General features: G+C 33.6%; 2 protein-coding genes across 8 annotated transcripts in view; both read right to left on the bottom strand.

The window, feature by feature from the left end:
* OSBPL8 (oxysterol binding protein like 8) overlaps nucleotides 1-12,105 on the bottom strand; it is a 142,407-nt gene that overhangs the window by 109,156 nt on the left and 21,146 nt on the right. For all 7 annotated transcript variants that reach the window (XM_084876284.1, XM_084876288.1, XM_084876283.1 and 4 more), the window contains one exon: nucleotides 3,020-3,128. In XM_084876284.1, the coding sequence (XP_084732410.1) occupies nucleotides 3,020-3,061 (42 nt within the window). In that variant the 5' untranslated portion in view covers nucleotides 3,062-3,128. Of the gene's footprint in view, nucleotides 1-3,019; nucleotides 3,129-12,105 lie in introns of those variants that run through there.
* Nucleotides 7,669-9,022, bottom strand: LOC311619447 (cytosolic purine 5'-nucleotidase-like). The gene is given in 3 exon segments (XM_084877792.1): nucleotides 7,669-8,251; nucleotides 8,254-8,590; nucleotides 8,593-9,022. Coding segments are annotated over 3 exon segments (1,188 nt in total). The 5' UTR covers nucleotides 8,896-9,022; the 3' UTR covers nucleotides 7,669-7,703.

Genomic DNA, 12,105 nt, shown 5'->3' with positions numbered 1-12,105 from the left:
TTCCAGATTCATCTTATCCAATTACACAGAAATATTCTATAACATAACATTGCCTACAGAACCAAGTTCAAAATCCCTGGTATGGCAATCAAGGCCTTCCATAAATTTGTCTCTATCTGCTACACTGATCATTATTTCTGTAAACACCATTCCCTTCCAATATACCTTAGTTAATTTTTCTACTTATTTCCCTCTGAATAAACCTTGAACAATTATTAATAATTCTCCACTTAGCCTTGCCTCCTGCTATTCTCCCTATTACCTGTATTCCCTATTACCTGTACTATTCAAAGTTTATGTTCTCACATGAAAGCTTCTCTACCTACCCCAGTGTATAGCAACCGCCCAATTTTCACAACTTGTGACCTAAGGCTTGTTTACGCCCCTCACTTAACACTAAGTAAATGCTATTACTGCCTTTTCTATCTGTTCCTCTACCTAGTCTTCCCAAAAATAAACATAATTCAAAAAGACTACATTGTGCATTTGTCAGCATTCACTTCCCCTGTCACAGTACTTGGCACAAAGAATATGTTGCAAAAAAAAGTTTACTAATAGTATTTTTAAAAACCAATGCATGCAATCAGACTTTAAACACTGCCACCTCATCCTAACACACTGCTTTATATTTTCAAAGAACTTTCCAGTTTCACTAGATCATACGGCCCCTATCGTATTCCTGCTGATATATTTTTTTACTGAAATAGAATATTTGCCTCAATATTTTAGGTAGAAAAACTGGGAATCAGAGATAGTGTAAAGCCAGAATTACTGAATAGCTTTGGGCTTTTTTTCAATGTATTTATTGCTCTCCTGCCTTCTAATTATTCATCATTTTAGAGAGAAGGCTTAAAATTAAATGCTTATTATATTAACAATAACAATAGATTTTATTGAATATTTACAATGTATATGGATTTGTAATAGGCACTTTATATTATCTCAATTAAAACTCAAAACAACTCAAAGGTAGATATTACTATTATCTTTATTTAATAAATGAGAAACTAGAAATCCAGAGAATTTAATTAATTACCCAGGTTATGTAACTAAGCAACGGAGCTGAGATTTTAACTCATAGCTAAATGTCTACAGGGCCCATGTTTTTAGCTCACTTCCCCTAAGTCTAAACAGTAACTAGCTTAGGCTTAGGCCATGACAGTCAAAGGTGACATTTCATTAATGAGTAAATCAAAAGTGGATCACAAGATTATTTTCAAGTACAGAATATATCAATAGTTCATATAGAAAGTATTGGTATTCTCTCTAAAATAAGCTACAATATTTCCCTGAAGAAATTTAATGAATATAAAAAATTGTTCTCATTGCTTTTAAAATAACTTGCTCCAACCTCTCAACAGCAACAGAATTTAGCATAAAAATGGTTAAAACTTCATTAATACAGTGCAGGTATTCAGCTATAGAATTTAATGCTATCTACTTAGATATATATTTTAACAGGTAACAATAAATTTAAAGCAATTTTATTCAGAAAGACATATCTACAGTGAATACCCTCGTGGCAAAGTAAAGTATTCAGAGACAGATAGGTCTACCAATTAAGCTGTGAGTTCTTAGGGAAAATAATAAATTTCCATGATCTATTTGCCCACCTACAAAAGTGAGGATAAACAAATATCTACCTTTAATGGCTGTTATGAGGATAGTCTCACAAAGTACAGACTTAGAAAATAGCTATTGTTGCTATTCCTAGCATTTTTATTATCACTGAGAGATTTAAAATACTTCCAACTAAAATGACTTTGAAAGACCATTAGCTTTAAATAAGATGCTACTTATAGAAAAGTATACACCATGTTTTAAGACAGGACTCTTAATTTTAACTTTGTTTCTGAAATTATAGTGAAATAAAATAACTTACCATCGGTTTTCCATTTATAAGCATCATGACAATAACCTTCACAAATCAAGCTTTTTCCATGTTCATTTTATTTACTATTAACAAGTCATCATTTTAAAGTTTAACTATTTTTGACCACTTAAGAAAGTAAAACAAATTTGAAGCAGAAATTCAAGAAAGGTTGGGACCAAATTAATACAGTTAAGCAAAATTGCATTTTGCTGTCAATCATTAGACTGTTCCTACATTTGAGTCTGAACAAAGGACATTCACCAAGTTAAAATTTACAAACCTCTCAATATACTAGTGACTCTCAACTCCATAGCAATGTGAAAGATAGACAATCTGACCTTCACATTATTCTAACAATACAAATTTGTCAAGGATCTCCCACCTAACAAATCAGCTTCCAAACTGACAGTTTATGCAGTTACCACCCTTACTTTAGGTAATAGAAACATTTCTAATAAAGAGCGTATAAATCAATATCTAATGGGATCCTCAAAATGCTACAGGAGAATTGAAAATGAAATTATCATGGGACATTTTTTTGTACAATGACAAATCATCATTTAATATATCCTGCTGGTAGATTTTATTTTTTATTTTTTGTTAAGGTATACTTAACCACTATTCTTACTTATTTAATTTCAGAATACAATTTAATCACAATTACAAGGCAGTAATGTTTATTAAATCTTCAGACTTTTATAGAAAGAATATATGTGGCAAATGTTTTTAATTAACTGTTTTACTCCACCTGCTCATAAATTCACATGATGTGAGATTTGGAGGCACTTAATTTCCTCAACTTAATATAATTCTCTTGATTTCCCTAAGGCAGAAAGTTTTGAGGAAAACATAAACATAAACTATTATATCAGTATATCTTACACTATACCACTAGAAAGTGGATAAAGGGAGGAGATGGGGCAAAAAAAAAAAAAAAAAAAAAAAAAAAAAAAAAATCAGAAAACTGACTAGGTTGTGCTCCAACAGGATTTAGACTATCTGTAACTTTCACATCAACAAGGAGTTTAAGTATTATTTTTTTAAAGCTTGTTTGTAATACATTTTTAAAATAAAATCATGACTTAAATAAAACACTTCATAGCTATAGATGATAGTACCTTATTATGATATATTTGAACCACTCACCAAAATTCGGTCAAGTTCTCCATCTGTCAAACTTGTCTCCATAGTGAAAGAAGATAGGTTTATGCTTCTCTTTCCACTAATGTTTATTCATCCTGTGAATCTGGAAATTCTAGAAAAAGAAAATAGTATGTATTAGGAGTAATAAAATTGTGACAAGTGGAAAATGAAGCATTAAGTATGTTAGAAGAGAGAAATCATTTTAGGATGAGGTTACTGAGAAATCCAAAAATGAGGGAGAGGGGAATCCACAGATTTTAACGTATCTTGGAAAATAGTAAAGTTTCAGAGAAAAACGTTAGAAGAAAATATTCCAAGTGAGGACAAATAGCAAGAACAGGGTTCAAGACATGAGATTGTTGAAAATTTGAAAAGATATTTAAATCTGCTTTAAATTAATGAAATATTAGATATTAGTTATTTCGATATTACATTAGCAAAAACTAAAGAGTGTGCTAATATCCAACATTGGTGAGCATGTAGGAAAACAGGTATTCTCATACATTTTTGTGATAAGAATATAAATCCTAAGGTGTTTTTTTGTTTTGTTTTGTTTTGTTTTGTTTTGTTTTGTTTTAGGGACAACTTAAAATACAAATGCTTTTTGTATTTTAATAAAAATACAAATCCAACAATTTCAAAGCTAGGGATTATTCCATATATATACTTTCACAAATGCACAAAGATATATAAATCAACACATCCAAGAAAGTAATAAATATGATGGAAAAACTGGAAACAATGTCCATCATCAGGAGCTTGCTTAAACTAGATTACAGACATAAATTGAAATATCATACAATATTTTTTTTTTAATGAGATAGCTCTAGACATACTAAACTGTAAAGAAGACCATGACACATGGGGTGGAAATGTAAAATATTCTTTGTGTGTATTTTTTAATTTTTATAATGAACTTGTATTACTTTTATACTTATTTTTATTTTGAAAGTCTTAGAAAAAGTATCTTCATCACAGGTCTTTTTCTTTTGAACATTTAAACTAACAAAAACTCCAAGCAGATCTCCTATGTATTCAGAAATCTCTAATAACCTCTCTAATAATTCTTCCTTAAAACAGCTGTCTAACATAACTCAACAAATCAGATTTCTAGTCATTTCTTGGAGTTGTAAAAACACTACTTTTTTTCTGCAAGTATAAAAGGCTATATTGACATATAAATGCTGAAGAAAATATTTTTTAATATATTTTTATTGATTTCAGAGAGAGGAGCAGAGAGGGAGAGATAAAAACATCAATGATGAGGTAGAATCATTGACTAGCTGCCTCCTGCACGCCCCTGGTATGTCCCCTGACTGGGAATGGAACCCTGACCTCCTAGGTCCGTGGTCGGCAAACTGCGGCTCATGAGCCATACAAATGAGACTACATCAAAATAAAAAGTTTCTGCATAGCAAAAGAAACCATCGACAAAACGACAAGAAAGCCCACTGCATGGGAGAACATATTTGCCAATGATATTTCAGATAAGGGCTTAATCTCCAAAATTTACAGAGAACTAATAAAACTTAACAAAAGAAAGATAATCCAATCAAAAAATGGGCAAAGGACCTAAATAGACACTTTTCGAAAGAGGACATAAAGAAGGCTGAGAGACATATGAAAACATGCTCAAAGTCACTAATCATCCAAGAGATGCAAATCAAAACAATGAGGTACCATCTCACACCTGTCAGAATGGCTATCATCAACAAACCATATGTGCTGGCAAGGATGTGGAAAAAAAGGAACCTGCACTGCTGGTGGGAATGCAGACCGGTGCAGCCACTGTGGAAGACAGTACGGTGTTTCCTCAAAAAGTTAAAAATTGAACTCACATTTGACCCAATAATCCCACTTCTAGGACTATATCCCAAGAAACCAGAAACACCAATCAGAAAGGATATATGCACCCTTACGTTCATAGCAGCACAATTTACAATAGTTAAGATTTGGAAACTACTTAAGTGCCCATCAGCAAATGAATGGAGTAAAAAACTGTGGTACATCTACAAAATGGAATATTATGCTGTTATAAAAAATGAACTTTTACCCTTTGCAACAGCATGGATGGAATAAGCCAGTCAGAGAAAGACAGATATCATGTGATGTCACTCATATATGGGATGTAACGATCAACATAATTTGATGAACAAGAATAGATCCAGAGACAAATGGCTGGGAAGGGGGGGAGGTTGGAGAACAACCAAAGGACTTGTGTGCATGTACATTAGCATAACCAATGGACACAGACACTGGGTTGGTGGGGGCTTGCTCAGGGTGGGAATGGCTGGGGGCGGGGGTGTCAATCAGGGGAAAAGAAGACATGTAAAACTTTAGAGAATAAAAAATAAATAATTTTAAATAAAAGATAATATGGATCTTCATATTGAATTCTATTACAGAAATGAAAGAATAAGGTGTCAAGAGAAAAGCAGGAAACAGAAAAAAAAATAAAGTTTAAAGACTAATAAAATAATCATTTTCATGCTCTCTAGATGTTTCTGGAGGTCACTATAATTTTAAATTTTTAGGCGAGGTCTTGAAAATATTTTATACTAATTACATAATATAAAGGTAAATTAATAGTACATTATCAACTATCTATGAAAAACATTAAACATAAATATTATCTATTTTTTAACGTATTCATTTACATTCTTCTACCACCTGACACTTAAACTAATTGTTTTAAGAATGATAATTAATATCTCTATAATTGTATATACAACAAAGACAAGTTATAGTTGCCCAGATAGATGACAATGGTAAATTTTAAATATCTGGCTTCAAGAACCTAAAAAGAAAAATGATATACAAGAGCATATTAGTTTAATAAAAACTACCAGAAACAAGAATCAGTTTTCCCTCTCACTTACCTCCCACACACCATCCTGTAAAACATCTCAGAGAAAACAACTTTAAACAAAAGGCTACAAGAAACAAAATATGGATAATTTAACTGTTTTGGAAAGCTTTGTTATGAACATTTTGGCATGAACAGATATTCCGAATGTTTTTAAATGAATGAACTTGAAAAATAGATACTAATATCATACTAGTTCTAAAAAGAAAAAGAAGAGCAAATAGACTCCAGTTCTCCTCTTGTGCAGAGTTGTTTCCTTCTCTGTGAACTCAAACTGCTTCTGGTTTTAAACTGAGTACATTGTATTTCTTAATTTGTTTATCCATCTGCCTCTGCCATTTAGATCCAAACCTTCATGATGACAGTTTATTAGTATACCAATTAATAAGGGCCTGATATGTGCCAAGCATCCCACTATGTTCTGGAAAATCAAAGTGCACAAAATACACATGGTCTACGACCTCATATAAAGTCCATGAGGTCATGGGAAGCTTCTCATATGAAGTGATGTTTTAAGTTGAGACCTAGAGAATGAGTGGTAGCTAGCTAAAGAAAGAATGGAAAGAAACAGATCCCAGGTAGAGAATATGCATAAGCCCTAAGGTGGGAAGCCTCTCTTCTTTCCAATAGCACTGTACATTGCATTAGTGATAATGAGATAATGGGGAAGGAGGTGTGAGCAGATGAAAGAATGGAAAAGAAAAAAGTACCCATATATGAGATTAGCCCTATTTCACCCAACTCTGTATTCTGAAGTTGATCATTTAAATTTAAACTTGCTTTTTTTTTTTTTTTAAAGAAATATTATACTTTATTGAGTTCTAGAACTAATTGACCCTTCCATGTTGACCAACGACACAAGAATGAAGGATAAAGTTAGGAGTCTACACTATTGTTCTGGGATAATACCCCTTTTTCCCTAGTGTATACAGTAATGATCCATTCTTGTTCAAGACAAGAAGTGATTTTTGGGATTCTGAAGTGAATTCATTCACACTGATTGTGCCCTCAGCTTTTGTAAAGTTTTGGCTTTCAGATCCCACGTTCTATCTTCTACTGCTTGACAATGTAACTCAGCACTCAACTTGAGAGGATAGAGAACTGGAATTCAGTAGCACAAGCTACACAATATAGCCCATACCAATGAATTACTCAGTTATGCTGTAATATAAGAAAGTTCCTCCTTTTTTTTGGGGGGGGGGGGGACACTGTTCCTTTGTCCTCTTTCAACTAAATTCTTTCTATAGATCTGTCCCAGATGAGAAGATTGTTTTTTGAAAAGAAAAAAACAAAAAAGCTTATCAATCATAGAACTATAGAAACAGATGAAACTTTTGCCTCAAATGAAACTGCTGCAGTCCATTCCAAATCAGCTCTACAGCAAGCAGAGAACACAAGGAACTTTGACCTAAACAGAAGACTACATTTGATCCTGGAAACAATATATTTCTCCACTGACATACAATACTATGTAATGCACTGAAAAAGATGGATTTTGGAGTAAGAGCACAATTTGTAACATAACAGCATTTTTGGATCACCTCTTCCATCATCGTCCTCCTTCCACCTGAGATACTTAACAGACTGATGATGAAACAAGACAAGGAAACAGGGTCACAAGCCACAACGGAGCCATCTTCATGCAATTCAGCCCAGCTTTTACCCTTCCTTTTTCCTAATTCAGACTCCATTACAATTTTAAACCATCTGTAAAGAGTGTAGACACACAAAACTAAAACCAGTATCTTCCTATGATTAGTATTGTCTTAAGGGCTTCAGAAACTTCAGATATACCTTTAATGGAATGCCCCCCCACTCCCGCTAGGACCCAAGCAGGGACATGGTCTGCTCCTGTGAGTCCTGCCAGAACTGGTTTAATGGGTGTTCAGCGTTTTGGTTTTCGTTCTTATTCTTCCTCTTCCTCCTTTCATCATCATCTTCATCATGGCAGTTTGTGATTTCCTGGGGGGCCAATGGGAATAGGTTGGGGGGTTTAATCTCACTAATCGACCGTGTCAACTGGTGCCGCTTGTAGTCGGTATCTTTGAAATCCACTGAAGTACGGTTCCGAGTGGCGAGCAGGGACTCCATCTCACTGATATCTACATGGGTGTGTTCCACCATAGATTCATGAGGCATCAAGAAGTGGGCAGCTCTGAAGAGGTAGCTGAACGGGTAATACAGCAGGTTGATGAAAGATGCGGCGTAGAGGTCAGCATAACGCATCACCTGGCTGGCAAAGAGGGTTTTCCGGGAGCCACTTTGAAACAGGCTTCCCATCATTCCATAGCACATGTCCATGTCATGAGTTACTTTCTTTATACGTCTCTGGATGGAGCTAATGTCTGGGCGCTCATTGCTGCTGCTTTAAGGTGCTTGTAGAGTTCAGCCAAGAAAATATCCAAGCTCTGAAGCTCTTCAAAAAGTGAACTCTTATCAGTCCAGACATGAAGCTCCTGTGCAAGTTCAGGAATCACCAAGAAAGTTCGCCACCCTTGTCGTTTCTTTGATTTCAAAATGTCCCCAAAAATATGATCTTCAATATACAAAATGTCCTTACCCTTGGCTCCCAACAGATCACAGATTGTATCAGATGAACCTCCTGAGTAGACAATACCATGCTGTAAGGGCCCTGTGTAGGTACCAATTTTCAGCTTGCCAGTTTTAGTATCCACCTGACGAAGTACTGTGCTTTCTCCAAAAAAAAGAGTGGTTTCCATGCATCCACCAAGATCAGGTCAAATGGGAGCCATGGTCGATGGGAGCTCCCAGGCTTGGGGCCATGTGGGAAATCAAACAGGTAAGTCATAATTTTATCTGTATATTTATAGTCACTGTTGGTGGCAAGAAATACTTTCCCTACTTCCTTCATCCGGCTCAAAAGCAAAGGCAATTTTCTATCTTTGACTACATACTTCTCAAGATTTTCAACTGTCTTTTCTTTAAGAGAACCCTTGTAATGAACCCAGTCAACAGCATCCCTGACATCCTGGAACATACTCCGGTAAGACATGAAGAGGTCCCCATCTTTAAATCCTGTTTCACAGCTGGTATATCTGGGACAATTAGTAAAAAAATCTACTAGGCAGGCCAACAGGTAGGTCTCCGGTAGGTTGAATAATGTATTCAGAATGTAAAATCTTTCAGTGTTAAACTTGCTATTTAATTAGACACTTCAAAGAAGTTAAATCACTGATGAGAGCCCATTAGTAGCTGTTTATCTTAGTCACAATAAGGTAATAAGGAAGAGAAGCAATTAAGAGTATAAAATATTGACATTACCCTACTATAGAACAAAAAAGTTCTCAAAAGAATAATTTGTTTTTTCAATATTAAAGTAGTTTTGCCAGGTTTTAATTTTAAATCTTTCCTTTTAATTGTCAGACAAGAGTACATATTCTAAAATTCCATTTATATGAAATTCAAAAACAGACAAAAAACAATATATAGTGGGCAGAATCCAGATCAGCTGTCATCTGGGAAAGAGTTGAAAGTGTATGGAAGGAGAAACACTAAGTGGAAAAATGCACAAGGGATTTTGGAACTGATGGAAATGTTCTGTATTTTTATTGTGGTGGCAACATTCACAAAGGTGTATACATTTGTCAAAATGCATCAAATTATGTAATTTAAATGGGTACATTTTACTTTATGCAAATTATATCTGAATAAAGTAGTTTGGTGTTTTTTGTTTTTTTTAAATAATGTTCGTAGGGTAAGTGAAAAAAAAGACAACAGAAATAGTCAAAGGCAGAATGACACAGTAAAAACGTTTTTGAAATAATGAAAATAGTTCAAATTCTAGCACAGTTAAAACTAGAAATGTATTTAATCCCATCTGTAAAATAGGACTAATAACTCACAGAATAGCTGTAAAAATTAAATGAGATAGTTAACACTATACCTGATACATCACAGAAACACAACTCAGATTAGTTGAATCTATACCTATCAATGTTAAATGTTAAAATAAAAGCAAGAAAATAAGTAACAGATACATGGAGTAAATCATAAAATAACCTAAAGAAAATAATTTTAGACGCCAATTTTAAAAGAAAATGGTTGAAAAGACAGACAGTACTGCAGGTAAAGGGAATGTGCAGAACAGAAACGGATAGAAGGTAGATGTCAAAATTAGATGTCAAAATTAGCAGCAATTTTATATAAGGGAGTATAATAATAAAAATAAAAATAAAAAACACCACCAAGGTAATCTTCCCATCTAATGCAAATATTCATTTAAATTTTACAGTAAGATCCAGAATAGTAATTTCATCCAGTTGATGCTATGGCACAAGATAAATACCTTCATGTTTAAAGTGGGGGAAAAGTTCAGTCTTTCTGTTGAAAAAACATAAATGCTTACATTCATCTGCTTCAATCTCTTGGAGGTTAGCCATAGCTCTTTCTCCAAAAAAAAAAATATATATATTATTAAAGTAATATATGGACTTGCTGTGCAGCTGTCACTGTATTCCTAAAATTATGAAACCCTTTACATTTTCCAGAATCTGAATCCTCTAAGTGATTATTTTGGAAATCAAGATATAAAATAATCTCAGAGAACTATTCAGCTACAAGAATTATTTCATGGCATGATACTTAATGTAAGATCAGGATTCAAAAAAATTCTGAAGTGTTTTTACATGTATACATTTAAATGTTTTTTTTAAAAAAATAATGCAGAGTTAGCATTCCTATGGCATTCAAACTAACTTAAGCCTTAAATTAAGATTCTACATATTTGGCAGAGTAATTTCTCTCTATAATTTACATACAGAACAGAAAAGTGTCATTTCAACATTTTCTCTAGGAAGAGATAACTAAGATAGCCAATATAACATTAGCTAACTTAGTTTCCAGAATGAGAGAAATGTATTATATAAGGAGAATGAGATGCGCAATGGGAGACAAAATGTTAAAGGGCAATAATACTGACCTTTAAACAAAGTAGCAGCAATGAAGCTATGGTGAAGACAACAAAGCTACAAATTAAATTAATTCAAGTCCCTTAGTAAGAAAGGATGTAATGCAGTGACAGCTAACAAACAAGGTTTTATCTGCTTCATGTAACATCAGAGCAATACTCTTGGCTCATAGTAGAACATGTGGAGACTAAAGAATGACCTTATCTACTATTGCTTTCTTGGGCCCATATGTTCCATATCAAAGTAATATCTGAAATATTTATGAAACATAAAAAATTATTGATGTTACATCATCAGAATAAATAATTTTTCATCTAAAATGTTCTTCATGATGATAGTATTTTATACTATAAAATAGTTTTCAAAGCCTTTCCTATATATACAGGGGTGGGCAAAAGTAGGTTTATAGTTGTAATATGAATAAATACAATAATAAATAAATGAGAATAAACTCTGTGTGTCATGTACTCACAACGGTAAACCTACTTTTCCCCACCCTTGTATATATACAATAAAAAGGAGGTATCTACTGTGTTTCCCCGAAAATAAGACATCCTCTGAAAGGAAACCTGTAAGACCTACTTACAGGTTTCCTTCTGAGTGAAATATAAGGCATCCCCCCAAAAATAAGGCCCCCCTAGGCTAAACATGAGAGATTTGGTCCACTGATTCTGAAAGAAATGGAGTCACAAGAAATTCACCAGGAAATTCAGGAATTGGTTTGTTATGATGATGTTCCAGAAGATGATGACATGATTGTCATTGAATAAATGAGTAAATTCTTGATACTGTAGGATTCACAGTTTGTCTGGTTTGTGTTGACAACTACCGTACTACCGTACCGTATACAGGTAATAAATTTCCTTTATTTTCATTTAACAATAAATGTGTACCATATTCTTCTTCATGGAAAAATAAGACATCCCCTGAAAATAAGACCTAGCGCATCTTTAGGAGCAAAAATTAATATAAGACACTGTCTTATTTTCAGGGAAACAGGGTAGTTTAAGAACTATAACTTAAGAAAAAAAGTGTTTTAATGAGATTAATAATAAAATACTAGTTAAGATCCACTACTGTTTTTTATTTTGTTGTTGTTGTTAAAAGAGATTTTGGAAGGCTGATACTGCTAAAGATTATTTTTTTTTTATTAATAATATATTTTATTGATTTTACACAGAGAGGAATTGAGAGGGACAGAGAGTTAGAAACGTCGATGAGAGAGAAACATCGACCAGCTGCCTCTTGCACACCCCGCACTGGGGATGTGCCTGCAACCAAGGTACATGCCCTTG

The sequence above is a fragment of the Pipistrellus hanaki genome (genome assembly GCF_964339955.1).
Source record: "Pipistrellus hanaki genome assembly, chromosome: 3".
Lineage (NCBI taxonomy): Eukaryota > Metazoa > Chordata > Mammalia > Chiroptera > Vespertilionidae > Pipistrellus > Pipistrellus hanaki.
The sequence above is the reverse complement of the archived record's forward strand: the minus strand, read 5'-3'. Positions and strand labels throughout refer to the sequence as shown.